Consider the following 18,428-nt stretch of genomic DNA (forward strand, 5'->3'; position numbering starts at 1 on the left):
ACAGTGCGAGAGAGAGACAGCAATGATGAGCCTTCAACGCACTTTCTCTCCTGTGCGAGAGGCGGAGCGCAGCCTCGAGACAGCGGCGAGCACCGGGAGCAGTCGGGCGCACCAGCTGCGAAAGAGAGGTACGTTAACCCGAGGACTAATGTATATTTCATACATACACAGTCAAAGCAAGATGTTTTGAGCTAGTTGTGTATAAAGACTCAGTATGCGAGTTATTTGCATGCATTGATCTCGTAGAGATTCCCAGGTGCATGTGAAGCAATAGTTTTGAGATGATCTCAGGTGAGTTTGCAAGAACCTTTCCATGTTTGGTGGAGAATAGTGTAATGCACAGCTGTGTTTACAACTTATGTGTGACAGGCTATTTGCAACTGCATTTAAATGTCCTGTAATGGTGAAAGATCTGGTCAGTGGGTTTGAACCTTTTATCTATGGGCACTTAAGTCACTTAGAATGAAAACATTGCTAAATGACAAAAAAAGCAAAGTGTACAAGTTTTTCAATGTTAAAACAGCTTAAATGTTCAAATGCGGGTGTAAACATCTTTTTACTGCTTATTACAAATAGATTGTCATTCATTTCTAGTTTAAGTTAATTTTCAGTCGAGAGTAGGATAAGTGGCTGCATTGATTTCCAGTTTTTTTGTGGATTCTCGTAAATTTGAGCTTTGAATGCATTGAAATTACAACTTATGTGATATGATGTATAGACCTTGGGGCTGAAAACTGTACACAGCTTTTAAAGTGTTTTTAGAGGTTTTGTCTACTGAAAGTTTTCTTGGAAGGATGTTTCATCAGCTAATCAATGTTGTTAACTGCACAATCCATTGAGCATACAGTATTTCTATCCTTCACAGCTTTGTTTTCATTCTTGTCAAAAATTAAATATGGCACTACCCTGACTAAGTTCTATTCCAGTTAAAACTAAACCTTTTTTTCTAGCTTTATTTATTTATTTATTTATTTCCCACTGTTAAGAATCTTCTGTGCAATGGAAAGCTTCCATGGATGTTGAAGGTACTTCATCAAACCACTGATACCAGGAAAGAACCTTTGTTTTTAAGAGTGTTGGTATCGCTTTACTTTCTTGGAAATACAAAGAAAAACGTGAGCTTCACAAACAGCTTACACCAGGGTTATCCAATCCTGCTCCTGTAGAGCTACAACCCCAATTAAACACGCTTGAACATGCTAATCAAGGTCTTACTAGGCATACTAAAAACTTCCAGGCAGGTGTGTTAAGGCAAGATGAAGCTAAACTTTTTGTAAATGTTTTATTTTGTTGTTAGACACTGTAGCCTTGGGCAGTCCATAAAATGTTCCCTCCAAAAGTTTTGCCAATCATTTTTTATTACGAGTCACTTAATTATTCATCACATCATGGTCAATAAGAGATTGATGAATGCTCTTCACTCTTAAAAATTAAGGTTCTAGAAGGATTTGTTGCAGCAATGTCTTAGTGGAAGAACCAATTTAGAATCCTCAGAGAACCTTTGCCGTTCCTAAACTTTTGTGTTAAGAACATTGTAAAAATCTGAAGAACCTTTTCCACTATAAAGAACCTTTTGTGTAGGAGAAAGCTTTTATGGATGTTAAAGGGATGGTTTACCCAAAAAATGAAAATTCTGTCATTAATTGCTCACCCTCAAGTCGTTTCAAACTCTTAAGACCTTTATGGTGACACAGAGGAGAAGAATGTTGTTGAATAAACTTATTTGAGGATTTTTTTTTTTTTTTGCACAACAGACAGTGTTCTCAAAAAGTTAAGTTAATGATGTCCCATGGACTATTTTGTTGACGTTCTTGGTACCCTTTGGACCTTGAACATGGTAGTACCCTTGCTGTCTATGAAGGGTCAAGAGTAGCTCCCTGATTTCATCAAAAATATCTTAATTTGTGTTCCTAAGTCAAACAAAGGTCTTACGGGTTTGGAACATGAGGCTGAGTAATGAATGAGAGAATTTTCATTTTTGAGTGAACTAACCTTTGAAAGTTTCTTCATCAAACCAATGATGCCAGTGAAGAACCTTTACCCAAGATACAAAACTTTTAGGAAGGTGTGTTGAGGCAAGATAAAGCTAAACTCTGCAGGACATTGTCCCTCCAGGACCAAGACTTATACTCTCAAAAAAAAAAAAAAATTATTGGCATTGATGGTTTCAGAGCTATTGCTAGTTTGGAGTTGGTTTGACTGGCAAGCCTTTTAAGAACCGGTTTGCTTTTCCACTGGCTAAAAAGTCACCACAGAGCCAGGTCTTATGTCACTGAATATGTGTTATCTTACCCAGCAATGCCAGTGCAGCAGTGCCAAACACAAACACGCCAGGCTTGCTCAAGATGTTTCGGTGCTGCACAGACACCAAAGCACCACAAGAGCGATTGGAGAGCAGACGACTCTGCTCAAGCAAACTTGGTCCTGGAGGGCTGGTGTCCTGTATAGTTTAGAAACACTTGAACCAGCTAATCAAGCTCTTACTAGGCATACTAGAAGCTGCCTGGCAGTTGTGTTGAGGCAAGTTAAATCTAAACTTTGCAGGACACCAGCCCCCCAGGACTGAGTTAGGGCACCCCTGCTTTAAGGTTTAGACTTCCTATTGCGGTACTTTGACGACATTCGCTGACCGGTCCGCACAGCGCCAACTCATCCCAAACAAGCCTAATATCAACAATGGTTTTGCGAACCTACCTTGGCATCCAAACACAGTGAATCCAACCTGTTCGTGTTTAGCTGCTCAGTCAGAAAAGTTTCTGTTCGTCTTGTTGGTCACGGTAACCCTGCCCCCAGTCCCTGGCGCATGCAGTTCTTACTTTGCCGGAGAACCAGCAATGTTTTGGTGCTAATTATGAACCACTTTTCCTGGTTCTGAGCTGGTGCTTTGAGTGTTGAAAGACAAAGAACCAATTTGAAACTAGACTCTGGCTCTAAACCAGAACACAAACTGCCTTGATGGAAAAGGGGAAGGAAAGGTTCTTTGGTGGACCAAAAATGGTTCTTCTGTAAAAGTGCATTGCAATTAGAGACTAATTGCTTGATGGTTACTCAAAACATTTTCCTGAATTGATAATGCTTTGTTTTGCTCTGTGTTTGCATGTGTAGCCATGTCAGTGCTCCTGCCACGTTCTTTGGGCGAGCTTCAACTGTACCGGATATTGCAGAAGGCCAACTTGCTCTGCTACTACGAAGCCTTCATCCAGCAGGGTGGCGATGATGTGCAGCAACTCTGTGAGGCTGGAGAGGAAGAGTTCCTCGAGATCATGGCCCTTGTCGGAATGGCAACCAAACCCCTTCACGTTCGAAGACTCCAGAAGGCACTACGCGATTGGGTCACCAACCCTTCAATCTTCAACCAACCATTGACGTCTCTTCCCGTTTGCAGTATACCGGTGTACAAGCTACCCGAAGGTTCCCATAGCAATGGGCAACAGAACCAGCTTGCGGTTCCCAGAGCGTTATTGCCCACAAGCCCCAGTCCCGGAAGACTAGATCTCAGCAGGGACGGCACGCCAGGGTGCTCTCCTCTACAAGGAGCTAACGAGAGTCGTTTCTGGGGAAGCGAGAGTGAGCACAGCCTATCTCCATCTGGAGCCTGTTCCCCGTGCTCACCCCACGATGCTCTCGAAGCTCTCGATTCAACTGCCGTCCAGTGTGTGGTGGAGTGCGTAGAGCGACTAGCCCATACGTTGCCCAAGAGCGCCCCTATGGAAGTCAAAGAGCACATTCGCGCCAATAAGAAGCTTAGTAAGATGATCGGCCACATTTGCGAGATGAGCGAAGACGATCCGCAGAAGGAGGCTGAGATTCGGAAATACAGCGCCATCTATGGGCGGTTCGATTCCAAGAGGCGGGACGGCCGGCAGCTCACGATGCACGAGGTTTGTTTGATTTTTCTGGTTGATGCAAATTCGGGATAGTTCGCCCAAAAATGGAAATTCTGTCATTAATACTCGCCCTCATGTTATTCCAAACATGTAAGACCTTCGGTGATCTCACAATGTAAATTAAGATATTTTTGATGAAATCTGAGAACTTTCTGACCCTGCGTAGACAGCAATGCCTGAGTTCCCAGGCCCAGAAACGTAGTAAGGACATCAGTAAAACACTCCATGTGAGATTAGAGGTTCAACTGTAATTTTATGAAGCTACGAGAATACTTTCTGTGTACAAGAAAAGCAATGTCTCCTTCACGTCTTCTGCCATTATCGATTTTTGGGTGAACTAGCTCTTCTAAAACAAAGGTTCTTTATTGGCATTGATGATTCCATGAACAACTTTTGGCAGCCATGGAACCTTAAAGGAACACTCCATGAAAAAGTTCTTTAGATTTTCGAATGATTTTCAAAAGTAAAAAATGGTTGTTTCAAGAACTTTTCGCAGAATGGTTCTTTGAGGAACCGAAAATGGTTCTTATGTTAAAACCTTCTTTTGGAACCTTTATTTTTAAAAAGTGTATGTTACTAAACGATTGGTGTTTTCATTGTTGTTTCGTTTATTACGTAGCTAACGGTCAACGAAGCATCTGCTCAGCTGTGCATGAAAGATCTGTCGCTGCTGACCCGAAGAGATGAGCTTTTCTCACTGGCCAGGCAGATTTCACGTGAAGTTACCTACAAATACACCCGCAGGAATGGAAGGTAAGTCGCAATTCTCCACAGTTTTTGATTCTATAGAACAAAAATTGCTACATTTGTTGTCGCTTTTGTTTAAATAGCAGCCAGGAACACTGGATAAAGGAGAACTTTTAAAAATCTAAAAACTTTGTAGACTACATTTGCATGATTTTGTCACTTTTTGGCTTTAGGTTTTTGGTTTTTAGACACTTTTCATGGTCTTTATTTGTTCATACACTACCAGTCAAAAGTTTTTGAACAGATTTTTAATGTGTTTTAAAGAAGTCTCTTCTGCTTACCAAGCCTGCATTTATTTGATCTAAAGTACAGCAAAAACAGCAAAATTTAGAAATATTTTTACTATTTAAAATAACTCTTTTCTATTTGAATATATTTTAAAATGTAATTTATTCCTGTGATTTCAAAGCTGTATTTTTAGCATCATTACTCCAGTCACATGATCCTTCAGAAATCATTCTAATATTTTGATTTGCTGCTCAAAAACATGCTCACATGGTATAGTGTATAATGTTACAAAAGCTTTTCATTTCAGACAAATGCTGATATATATAATGTTTTTGAACAGCAATTCAGCATATTAGAATGATTTCTGAAGGATCTGAAGACTTGAGTAATGATGCTAAAAATTTAGCTTTGATCACAGAAATAAATTACATTTTAAGATATATTTAAATAGAAAACAGTTATTTTAAATACTAAAAATATTTCAGAATTTTACTGTTTTTGCTGTACTTTGGATCAAATAAATGCAGGCTTGGTGAGCAGAAAAAAAATAAATAAATTACTGTTCAAAAACTTTTGCACAGATCAGCTTTTTAGTATTTTTACTCATTTTTGTTATTTAAACGCAAAGCTTTACCTCAACGGATGTTTAAAAATAAGTGTAAAACTCAAAATACATCTTCATTTCAGGTCCCACTGCGGCGACGAAGATGAACCATCTCCCAAGAGGATCAAATCTGAAGTAAGTTCAGCTCATATTCATAAACCCCACTGCGACAAATTGCTTTATTTGCATGAGCCGTCTCAGCTTTGCAATCATTTAGAGCTCCAGGTGGTTTCTCGGGACTTCTTTATTAGTTTTGCATTCCTGTCATGATATTTATTGCCAGCCGCCTTCCCATTGTGTCTGAATTAGTGCTGTGTTTGTGCGCGCGCTCTCTCTGTTAATAATCTCAGGAGAGTAATTACTGTCATGATTCACTCCGAAATGTCGCGTTCAAACAGCTTTTCCCATGAGCGACGGCTTGCGCCTCTGGGTGAACATCTAAAAGTAAATGCTAGCGTTGTTTTGGTAGCTCCGTGGGGCTTCTAAGTCAACAAAACCGTTGCAAACAAAGCTCTCAAGACGTCCAATTAAAACCCTGTGATCGATTTTAGCTTTTTAAAAGCTTGTTTTTAACGGAAGTTGTTTTTGTGGGGTTCTCTGGATGAAGAAAAGCTTAGTGCACAAACACGCAATCATTCATCCGCACAGGCGGAGAAGAACACGGTGGACTGAAACACATAATTGACATCATCCTGTGGGTGCTTACTGAATTACCCACGCATGGCTGTGGCTGTCTCTGCCTGAGTCTAACGTCATACATGGACACACACACACACACACATATGTGTGATGACCTCAGAGGAAAATGCGGAGGTTGTCAAGGGGCGACACGAAATGAAAACTCGTTCAAAGGTGAGAACGGCCAATCTGTTACAATAACGACAAAAATACGGGTTAGAAACGAACAGGAATGTTGGCACATGGCAGAGAAAGTTTGTTTGTGCAAAAGTGTTTAAGTCCTTGTAAGTTTTTAACCGCAATTAAGTAAATGAATTTGTGCATTTAGGAACCCAAACGTACCTAAACATATTCTAATACTAAACTTAAATTAAAAAAACATTAAATTACTGGTATAATAAAATCTAAGCTTGACTATGACTCTTATATTTGACTTAAATGGTTTTAAAGTGGTTTTATAAACAAATTACACAAAGTGTATCATTCTTCAGAATTTTACGCATTTAAGACCTAAAAAGTACTTTTGTTTTAATACTAAATTTAAAACTAAAATATGAAAAAGCTTTACTATACTGCATGTTTTATATTTGAGGTCAGTGGGTTTTATAGTTTTAAAATAGTTTAAAATGTTTTTATGAACCAACATTATGAACCTGAAGTTTAAAAAGAATGGTTTTATGGACAGTTTACACAAAAATGTATAATTCTTCAGGATATTATGCATTTAGGACCAAAAAAAAAAAAAAATTATTGCTTTAATACTAAATTTAAATTAATAAAAATTCTATGAACCAAAATTTTTCCTCTAGATTTTATGCATCCAAATAAAAATTATATAAGTATTTGTTTAATATTCAGAAATAAAATACTGTATTTATGTAGCTGGATCTTTTATAATTAGGCTTTTATGAACAATTTACACACACACACACACACACACAAAAAAAGAAAAATAGAGCAGTCGTCAGTATTTTAAGTCTTCCAAGACCTAAAAACAAATTATATAGTAATAATTTTTTTAATACTAAATTTTAATAAAAAAAATTTAAAAATAAATATTTATATGTATGTATGTATAATATACTATAAAAAATGGATTTAAGACCTGAAAAAGTACTTGTTTTAATATTAAATTTAAAACTAAAGCATAAAATACTGTATTTTTAAAGATTTACTAAACTGTAATTTTATACTTTAGGTCGGTGAGTCCAATGGTTTTAAAATGGTTTAAAAAATGAAATGTTTTTATGAATCACAATTTCACAAAGTCTTTTATATTTGAGCTTTTGGGTTTTTTAATAGTTTTATGAACAGTCCTTTATTTGATTAGCTTTACTATTTCCTTTATATTTGAGGTCAGTGAGTATTAGTTTTAAAATGTTCACAAAATGTATTATTCAAAATATTTTTTTTATAAGTTTATAACTTTTATTTGAGCTGTATGTATTCATACAACAAATTTTATATACACTAGTGAATTATCCAAAGAACTATTTACCAAACATTTGCTCTTTGCTTGTGTAATTGCATGTTTCTGAGTTTACAGAGAGGTCGAAAAATGAACTAATTTATAAATATTTTTAGTTCAAAAATCTCGAATGACATTATAAGTAGAGTTTCAGGGAGGTGAGTAAATGCTACTAAAGTGTAAAATGTACATATTTGTATGGTTCATCTCGCCAGCAGCGTGACTTACCTCCTCAGGCGCTGTGGACTACAGATGTGATGACTCAGATTGTGCTAACAGCTTTCTCCATTTGTGCAAATGTCAGGGATGCAAATAAATGAAGCCATCATGGAGATACAAAACTCTCTCACTTAGCTCATTTTAATGAAAGTTTCAATGAGCTCAACCCTTTTCTTTCACTTTTTCTCAGGATGGGGTCTACGATCTACAGGAGGCCCTTCACGTTCTTCAGACGCGTCAGGAGACGGTGAAAGAGCAGCTCGCAATGGCCAAATCTAAAGGAGAGGAGACAATCAGACATAGTCTACAGGTATTTTTGCATTAAGTTGATTTACCACAAATGTATGTTTGTTTGTCTGAAGGTTAGTTTTAACATAATTGAACTATTTTTTTATTTTTCAATAACTTTGAAACTTCAATCCAAACTTGTTTTAAACAATGTTTAAAATGTTTGTTTATGTGTTGTTTGAACTATGTTGAAACAACTATGTTGTTTGAAGGGTTTTTTTTTCTTTGAACTGTTTTTAGAAGTTCATATGCAGTTTCAAATTACTTTGAAACAACTCGTTTAAACTACATTTAAGGTTCTTTAAACGATGTTTGTTTAAAATGTTTGTTTCAAAATTGCTTGAACTAGGTTTGAAACAATGTTAGAATTTTAAGTTTCGGATAAACGTTTTTTTTTTCAAACTTGTTTGAAAATTGGTTTAGAAGTTATTTTAACTTTAAGAAACGTTGTTTAAATGTTGTGTCAAAGATCTTTGAAATTTCAAATGTTTATTTCAAATGTGTGTGAACTTAGTTTTTTGTACAATGTTTGTTTGAAAAGTTAGTTTCAAAGTTGCTTAGTCTGTGATTTTAATGTTTTAAGTTTTGTTTGTAGGTACTTTTAAAATGATATAAACTGTTCAGAATTTTTAAAATGTTTTTAAAAGCTTTTTAGAATTTAGTTAAAAGTTTATTTCAAACTTGTTTTTACTTTATACTTTATTTTTAACAATGTTTCAAAACGTTTTACAAAGTTGCTTAGACTGATTTAATGTTTTGAGTTTTGTTTGAAAGTTGCTTTAAAATTTATATGAACTGTTTTAACATTTAAAAACTGTTTAAATGGGTTTTTCAAAGCTTTTTAGAATTTAGTTTAAACTTTGAAAGTTTATTTTAAACTAGGTTAAACTTTTTTAACAATGTTTGTATAAACATTTATTCAAAGTTGCTTAGACTGATTTTAATGTTTTAAGTTTTGTTTGAAAGTTACTTTTAAATTTATATGAACTTTTAACGCTGTTTAAAAATGTTTCAATGTTTTTGAAAGCTTTTTAGAAATTAGTTTAAACTTTGAAAGTTTATTTTAAACTAGTTTGAATTTTTTTTTTAATGATGTTTGTTTAAATAGTTTGTTTCAAAGTTGCTTAGACTGCAGTTTTAAGTTTTGTTTGAAAGCTATTTTCAAAATTATAAGAACTTTTTAATGTTGTTTGTTTAAATGTGTTTTAAAAGCTTTTTAGAATTTAGTTTAAACTTTGAAAGCACTTTAAAAATCTGTCAAACTTGTTTGAATTTCATTTTAAAGTGTGTAAAATGTTTAAAGAAGATAGACTGATTTTAATGTTTTAAGTTTTGCTTGGAAGGTACTTTTTAAATGTATATGAACTTTGTTTTACCGTTGTGTAAAAACTGTTTAAATGAGTTTTTGAAAGCTTTTTAGAATTTAGTTCTAAACAATGTTTGTTTAAAAAGTTTGTTTCAAAGCTGCTTAGACTGATTTTAATGTTTTAAGTTTAGGTTGAAAGCTCCATTCAAAATTATAAGAACTTTATAACGTTGTTTGCAAATGTTTAAATGTTTTTTGAAAGCTTTTTAGAATTTACTTTAAACTTTGAAAGCTCTTCGAAAATTTGTCAAACTTGTTTGAATTTCATTCAAATTTCAAGTTTTTAAAATTTAAAATTGCTTAGACTGATTCTAATGTTTTAAGTTTTGTTTGGAAGGTACTTTCAAATATATATATAAACTTTGTTTTAACATTGTTTAAAAACAGCTTAAATGGGTTTTTGAAAGCTTTTTAGAATTTAGTTTAAACTTTGAACGTTTATTGCAAACTAGTTTGAACTTATATTTTTAAACAATGTTTGTTTAAAAGGTTTTACACAGTTGCTTAGACTGATTTTAATGGTAAAACTTTAACTTTAAGTTACTTTCAAAATTGTATGAACTTTGTTTTAACGTTGTTTTAAAAAGGTTTGTTTAAATGTTTTGTGAAAACTTTTTAGAATTATGTTTAAACTTTGAAAGCACTTTAAAATTTTACGTCAAACTTGTTTGAATTGAATTGTTTATAATGTTTGTTTTAAAGTTGCTTGAACTACAGTATGTTTGGAAACAATGTTCAAAGAGTTTTGAATATATGTTTGTTTGAAATATTAGTTTAAAAATCTTTTTCTAGGTAGCTTGAAACCATTTGCTTTTGCAACCCTTTTTGAAACTTTTCTTGTGAACATTTTTTCGCATTCAGGTACAGCTGGATTCTTTGTTGGCCAAGCAGGTGGAGCTCTTGCGTGACGCTGCCGTCCAAGAGAGACTGAAATCGTTGGACTGGCGGATTCCAACTGCGGCACTGAAATACCTCGCTCCCACTGCTCAACACTGCAACAGTGGCCTCTCACATCTCTCTGGTACATTTCTCGTCCTCTCCTTTGTTGTTTACTGCTACTCAGCATTTGTTTAAATTGTTGGAATCAGTAGTTGAGTATAACTTCTTGTCCTCAAATACAGAGAGACCCCTAAACTTGCGCCTGACAGATGTACCACTGGGCAGGCAATTGGCCAATGAGCTCAAACGACATCACAAACAGATCGCAGAGGAACGACATCATAACCAACAGACGACTGAAGAGAGAATGACGGCAGCCACAGGTTAGTGCTCACAACCACACTGATGAATTGCGATTACTCTTAAATGAAGCTATGAAAGGAAAATGTCAAATAATAAATGTAAAAAATAAACTTTAGGTGTACATTTAACATTCTAAGCATAAACATTCTAAAACCTTTTAAAGGTTCTAAAAGAATTAACATTTTGTTGAAACTATTTAAAACGTGTTTGAACTTCCTTGTTAATGGTTTTTAAACAAAGTTTAAAATGTTTGTTTTAGCATTGTTTGAACTATGTTTGGAAACAATGTTTGTTTGAATCTTTTAAGTTCTGTTTGAAGGTTTTAAACATGCTTGAAAGTTAGTTTCCAAATGTTTTTTCTTTGGACTGTTTAAACATTTGAAACTTTTTTTAAAGAATTTGTATATGTAGTTTCAAATTACTTTGAAATTTTAATTTCAAACTTGTTTGAGCCTTGTTTCAATGATTTTTAAACAACATTTTAACATTTGTTTCAGTGTTGTTTGAACTATGTTTGGAAACAATGTATGTTTGAATGTTTTAAGTTTCAAACATGTTTGAAAGTTAGTTTTAAAACATTTTTTCTTTGAAATGTTTTAACATTTGAAACTGTTTCTGATTTTTTTTTTTTTTAAGAATTTCATATGTAGTTTCAAATGACAAATTTTAATCAAAACTTATTAATTTTATTGCAAACTTTTTTAAACTTAGTTTAAACCATTCAAAATGTTTATTTCAGTGTTGCTTGAACTATGTTTGGAAGCAATGTTTGTTTGAATCTTTTAAGTTTTGTTTGAAAGTTTCAAACGCGTTTAAAAGTTGGTTTCACAAGATTTTTTTTTCGAACTGTTTTAACATTCGAAGCGGTTTTTAATTTTTTAAAGAATTTCATATGTCGTTTCAAACTCTTTTTTAATGGTTTTAAAACAGTGTTTAAAATGTTTGTTTTAGTGTTGCTTTAGCTATGTTTGGAAACAATGTATGTTTGAATGTTTTAGGTTTTGTTTGAAAGTTTCGAATGTGTTTGTGTTTTTGAACGTTTTTTCTTTGAACAGTTTTAACCTTTTACACGTTTTTAAACGTTTTTAATTTTTTAAGAATTTCATATGTAGTTATAAATTACTTTGAAATTTTATTTCAAACTTGTTTGAATAGTTTTTTAAACAATGTTTAAAGTGTTTGTTTTAGTGTTCCTTGAACTTTGTTGGAAACAAATGTTTTAAGTTTTGTTTGAAAGTTTCAAACATGTTTAAAACTTAGTTTTAAATTATTTCTTAACTGTTATAACATTTGAAACTGTTAATTTCTTGTTTTTTAAAGAATTGTATATGTAGTTTCAAATTACTTTAAAATTTTATTTCAAACTAGTTTAAAGTTCACTTTAATGGTTTTAAACAATGTTTAAAATGTTTCTTTCAAAGTTGCTTGAACTGTTTGGAAACAATGTTTATTTGAATCTTTTAAGTTTTTCTAGACAGTTTCAAATGTGTTTGAAAGTTACTTTTAAAACGTTTTTTTTTAACTGTTTTAACATTTTAAAATGTTTCTTATTTATAGAATTTCATATGTAGTTCAAATTACTTGGAAATTTTTTTTGCTTTAGCTATGTTTGGAAACAATGTATGTTTGAATGTTTTACGTTTTTTTTTTTTTTTTTAAGTTTCGAACGTGTTTGTTACTTTCAAAAAGTTTTTTTTTTTTTTTTTACATTTTAAAATGTTTCTAATTAATAGAATTTCATATGTAGTTTCAAATTACTTTGAAACAAACATTTTAAAAAAATGTTTGAAACAAAATTTCAAAGTTCTTTAAAAAACGTTTTATTTACAGGTTCTTTTATTCACCAAAGTTGCATTAAATTGATCTAAATTGAGAGTAAAGATTTTTACATTGTAACCAAAGATTTCAGATAAATGTTAAGTATAATATCTTACAATATTACGATAATCGTAAGAAATGTTTCTTAAAAATTAAATCAGCATATTAGAATGACTTCCGAGAGATCATGTGACTTAGAAGACTTAAGTAATAATGCAAAAAATTCAGCTTTGCATCACAAGAATAAATAATGTATTTCAATGTATTAAAATAGAAACAAGTTATTTTAAATGCTAATAATATTTGACATTTTTTACATTTTTACTGCACTTTTGATCAAATAAATGCAGCTTTGGTGAGCAGAAGAGACTGATTTGTCAAGTGACTAATTTTGAAAAATTCTAAAGTTATGCAGATACAATCATTAATAAATATATTGCGATACTATTTTTCTCTCGCAATAATACGTAACTACTTTAGATGCATCTACTTTAGGTGCATCTCAGATCATCTAAATATATAAAGATGAACCGCATATTCTAAGACCGGCGTGCAGTCACGGGTGCAGTTTTACTCCAGTCGAAATGCATTCTGGGATGGCCACACTATCCACAAAAGATACATGTGGTTCTGCCTTCAAATTTGGCCAAAACGTGGTATCTCTGAAGGCAGCGTAATGATGCCGCCTACCTTTTGGAACAACCTTCAAATGCTGTCTAGGTCGAGCGTTAATCTTTAAAGAAACGCTGTAGAGATTTTGCCTGCATGTTGTAGCCTGGATTGGCACAGGTTTATCTCAGTATCATCCTGGCACATTGACACCTACACCGCTCTATTAAACCCTGATGTGTCAACGTAACACGCGTATCAGCGGGGCTTCAGAGAACTTTTTTGTAATGTATGCAATCTCTTGCATGCAAATGTCCTCGATGAAGGTAGCACTTTCTCTCTGAAACTCCTACCTGCCTGCGCAAGCTGCGTTCGCGCGGTGCGAGTAGGTGAGGATGGGGGAGAGGATTTACTCGTCTTTTTGACGTTTCGGGTTTTTTTCTTCCGCCCCAATGTGGGCAGAGCCTGATGTCAATCAGTGTCATTTACTGATCACACTGGTCTTTTCAACTGATTTGAATATCTGAAAAATACGCTTAATAGCCTCAACTGTCAATTTGGTGACATAGATTTGAAACACTAAAAAGTACCATTCTTTATTTTGGCGTAAGCTCTTACGATAGCTGTTTGTTTACTGGAAACAGCTGAAATGTGTTAAAAATTCCAGCATACTGAAACTGTTATGAGAATTGAGACGGTTGAAAATGAAGTTGGATTTTTTTTTTTTGTCCTGCGTCATTTGCAGTTTTAGTCTTGTTTAACTGTTTTTAAAACCACACCATGCACCAGAAACACTGAAAAATTATTTGTACTAGTATTTATTAGATTGTTGCTGTTTACATCAAATTTAAAGGAGCGGTTCACCCAAAAATGAAAATTTGCTAAAAAAAAAAAATACGTACTCACCTTCAGGGCATCCAAGATGTGTTTCTTCATCAGAACAGATTTGTAGAAATTTAGCATTACATCACTTGCTCACCAATGGATCCATTGCAGTGAATGGGTGCCGTCAGAATGAGAGTCTAAACAGCTGATAAAAACCTCACAATGATCCAAAACATGACATAAATCCATGAATGAACATCTTGTGAAGAAAAATAAGAAACAAATCCATCTTTAAGACATTTTTACCTTCAAACTGGCTGAAAATATAAGTTTTCTAGCCAATAATATTGAAATATGGACAGATCAAGCATCGTTTACAAACAAAAACAGTTCTAAACAGTTCTAAACAACTATGTTTCAAATTACTAATTTAAATTATTAAAATAATTTAAACTATTAACTTTATTGGAAACTTATTTAAACTTTGTTTAAACCAAGTTAAAAATTATTATTTCAGCGTTGCTTGAACTGCGTTTGGATACAATGTTTGTTGGAGTCTATGAAGTTTTGTTTGAAAGTTTTAAACGCGTTTGAAAGTTAGTTTCAAACTTTTTTCTTTGAACTGTTTTGACATTCCGAACGGTTAGTTTTTAATTTAAATAATTTCATATGTAGTTTCAAATTACTGTGAAATTTTATTTCAAACTTGTTTAAATTTCGTTTTAATAGTTTTTAAACAATGTTTAAAATGTTTGTTTTAGCGTTGCTTTAGCTGTGTTTGGAAACAATGTGTGTTTGAATGTTTTAAGTTTTGTTTGAAAGTTTATTTTAAAACGTCTTTTTCTTTGAACTGTTTTAGCATTTAAAATAGTTTCTAATTTTTTTTAAGAATTTCATATGCAGTTATAAATTACTTTGAAATTTTATTTCAAATTTGTTTAACCTTTGTTTTAATGGTTTTAAAACAATGTTTGTTTTAGCGTTGCTTTAGCTAAGTTTGAAAGTTGTTTGAAAGATCTATTGGAGTGAATGGGTGCCATCAGAATGAGAGTCCAAACAGCTGATAAAAACCTCACAATGATCCAAAACATGACTCCAATCCATAAATTAACATCTTGTGGAGAAAAAAGGCTTGTGTTTATAAGAAACAAATCCATTTTTAAGACGTTTTTACCTTCAAACCGGCTAAAAATATAAGTTTTCAAGCCAATAATATTAAAATATGGACAGATCAAGCATCGTTTACAAACAAAAACAGTCCAAAACAGTTCTAAACAAATATGTTGGTAGATTTTGATGTAAGACAACAGGAGATGGACTTTTTCACCAGAGGAAGCTTTATTATGGATTATGTACTTGTATTTTGTCCACAAGTGATGGTTTTGTGTCTTACAAACGTTGAGCTTTTTGCTTCACAAGATGTTAGTTGATGGACTGGAGTCGTGTGGGTTACTTTTGATGTTTTTATCAGCTGTTTGGACTCTCATTCCGACGGCACCCATTGACTGCAATGAATCCACTGGTGAGTAAGTGATGCGAAATTTCTACAAATATGTTCTTATGAAGAAACATACTCACCTAAATAGTGCATATTTGTTGTTTTTTATGCTTGATTTGACTATTGCCTATTTAGAACTGATGACATTACATATTAATCTGGAAAGAGTTCTAAACTGTTATATTTTTATTTCAGAAAATGGGTCTCAAAAGGAGCCTGGGCTTCTGGACAAGAAGACCATCAAATCAGAACCAGAAGACTCTAGATAACATCTCCAGCCTCAAAGTGAAACCTGCGTTTTGTTTGCTCAGTGGATTTAGTCCTGAAACTGTGTGGCCTTATGAACTGTAAATCCCTAGAGATGCATTTATTTAGATTTTTAATTTTGAAGAATTATTTTTATTTCTAATTTTAGAACAAAAAAAACATGAATGTCTTGCAGTCGGTGTACACAGAGAAATTGTCCAAGAGTGTATATGTGCATCTTTCTGTACATAATCTGTGTTTGTTTATTTGATTGCATGTCTTATTCGTAACTATTTTTATTTAAGCTATTCGTTGTTCGACGGAAGCACTGGAGTTTCGTAGAAAACGGTCGTGTAGAACTTAGATTAGTTGATAAGATTAAAATGATGACATTCATCTGTTCGTATCGGTTTGTCGTTGAGGATGAACTTAGCGTAAAAGAATACTGAATATGTAGAATTAGCTTTGCGTGTTTTCGCGATTGCGTCAGTTTCGATGTTAGTACTAGAAAATAAAGTTTGTGTGTTTGTTAACCAGCAAACTAGCCTTATTCTCAGCATACAATATTGTGTATCTCGCTGTCGTTAAGCGTTAATTGTTACATTGTGACTGTGATTTTTCAGAAAAGAAAAAAAGTTTGTAAAACTGTTTTTCATCACACCTGGGCGTTTGTTAGTTAGCTATGCTAATCTGTCGTTCTGGTCCTTTCTATGCACATGTGTTATCTTTGTCTTTGTGAAATCGTTCCACAAATAAAACCAAACTGGAAAATGGACAAATTTTCAGTTTTTCTCCCAAAAAGTTTGCAAACTTTTTATTCTCCATCGTAGTTATTGTCAGCTTTAGAAAAGTTTTCTAAAAAATATGGAAACTTAGAGCCTGAAATGTTTTTTAACTAAACGTGATATTAAAACATTTCAATGCTTCCATGTTCTTTGGCAAATCTTTGCATTTTCCTGAGAAACTTTGCATTTGTTCACACAACTAAGTGATAAAAAATATAAATAAATACAAAATAATTATAAATATATATTTTAATAATAATAGTGATACATTCTCGCCTAAAAATACCTTAAAACTATGTTCTTTCACACAAAAACGGTACTATTTATAAACTTATAGTGGATTTGGGCATCCACCATTACACTCACAAGTGGAGTGATACAAATGGTCAAACGGTCGGAGTTCAAATATCACTAGAATATCGCACTCCTCTCAGCCAATCAGATTCAAGGGCCAAAGAACTGTAAAATAGAAAAATATATACTTTTATGATTCGGTATTTAATATTTTAATACCAACCCAATCTCAATGCAATTTGTAAAATTTTGACAAAGGTGGCTAATTTGTACGAATTCATACAACCTCAAAAACAAAACACAAAACTTGACCGTCACAGAAATTGAACAAAATCGTATAGGTTGGGTCATACGAATTTGTACAAATTAGTCACTTCGTAAAATACATACAAATTGGCTGAGATAATACAGCAATAAATAAAAGCAGCAAATAATTGTAATATATTTATAATCAATAAAATATTGAAATATACAGTCAAGCCCGAAATTATTCATACCCCTGGCAAATTCTGACTTAAAGTTACTTTTATTAATTTTATTTTTTTTTTTGACCGGAAATGACACAGGATTCTCCCAAAAGATAATAAGACGATGTACAAGAGGCATCGTTGTGGAAAAAAAAAATTCTCAGCTTTTATTTACATTTGAACAAAAAAAAAGTGGCATGTCCAAAATTATTCATACCCTTTACAAACTGTCACAGTCTATGGGAAAATCCAAAGTTCTATACCATTCCAAATAGTCCAAGCTGTTGTAAAGCATCCTAATTACCCTGATTCATTGGGAACAGCTGTTTTAATCAACTCAACAGCTGAAAAACAGAAGCTCTCTGCTGTTGGTTTGTGGACAGTCATGGCTAAGACAAAGGAGCTCACTGAGGACTTGCGGCTGTGCATTGTGGCTGCTCACAAGTCAGGAAAGGGCTATAAGACCATATCTAAATGTTTTGAAGTTCCAGTGGCTACAGTGCAAAGTATTATTAAAAAATACAAGATGTTTTGCCAAGAGGATAGTGAGAGAGGTAAAAAAAGAATCCAAGAATCACCATCAAGGCCATCCTGATGAATCTGGGCTCTGCTGGCGCCAACATCTCAAGGCAGACAGTCCAACGGACACTGCACACCACTGGGTTCCTCGGACGCAGACCACTTCTCCATAAAAGGCACACCTAATCACAGTAAACGGCTCCATGAAAAAGGAGCAATATATCAAAATTCTCAACAACAACATCAGGCAGTCTGCAGAGAAACTTGGCCTTGGGCACCAGTGGACATTTCAGCACGACAACGACCCAAAACACACAGCAGAAGTGGTGAAGAAATGGTTAGCAGACAAAAACATTCATGTTTTGCAGTGGCCCAGCCAGAGTCCTGACTTAAAGCCAATTGAGAATCTGTGGAGGGAGCTAAAGATCAGGACCCTCTAACCTGAAAGAGATGGCTCATCGCTAAAGATGAATGGGCAAAAATACCAGTGGAGAGATGCAAAAATACCAGTGGAGAGATGCAGAAAGCTGGTCAGCAATTATAGGAAGTGTTTGATTGCTGTAATAGCCAATAAAGGCTTTTCTATTGATTACTGAGAAGGGTATGAATAATTTTGCACATGACACTTTTTGTTCAAATG

At 33.6% G+C, this 18,428-nt stretch overlaps 1 protein-coding gene across 1 annotated transcript; it reads left to right on the plus strand.

The window, feature by feature from the left end:
• LOC141338999 (NGFI-A-binding protein 1-like) lies at window positions 1-16,490 on the plus strand. The gene is made up of 8 exons (XM_073844615.1): window positions 1-128; window positions 3,106-3,881; window positions 4,507-4,640; window positions 5,550-5,601; window positions 8,022-8,141; window positions 10,347-10,506; window positions 10,607-10,747; window positions 15,673-16,490. Exons 1-8 carry the CDS (start codon window positions 23-25, stop codon window positions 15,744-15,746), a joined length of 1,563 nt encoding a protein of 520 aa, XP_073700716.1. The 5' UTR covers window positions 1-22; the 3' UTR covers window positions 15,747-16,490.
• The last annotated feature ends 1,938 nt before the right edge of the window (window positions 16,491-18,428 follow it).

The sequence above is a fragment of the Garra rufa genome, chromosome 7 (assembly GCF_049309525.1).
Source record: "Garra rufa chromosome 7, GarRuf1.0, whole genome shotgun sequence".
NCBI classification, from domain to species: domain Eukaryota; kingdom Metazoa; phylum Chordata; class Actinopteri; order Cypriniformes; family Cyprinidae; genus Garra; species Garra rufa.

Coding starts and splice junctions, on each gene's coding strand:
- LOC141338999 (XM_073844615.1), top strand. CDS start 23: ATGATGAGCCTTCAACGCACTTTCTCTCCTGTGCGAGAGGCGGAGCGC. Junction 129..3,105: donor GCACCAGCTGCGAAAGAGAG/GTACGTTAACCC, acceptor TTGCATGTGTAG/CCATGTCAGTGCTCCTGCCA. Junction 5,602..8,021: donor CCAAGAGGATCAAATCTGAA/GTAAGTTCAGCT, acceptor ACTTTTTCTCAG/GATGGGGTCTACGATCTACA.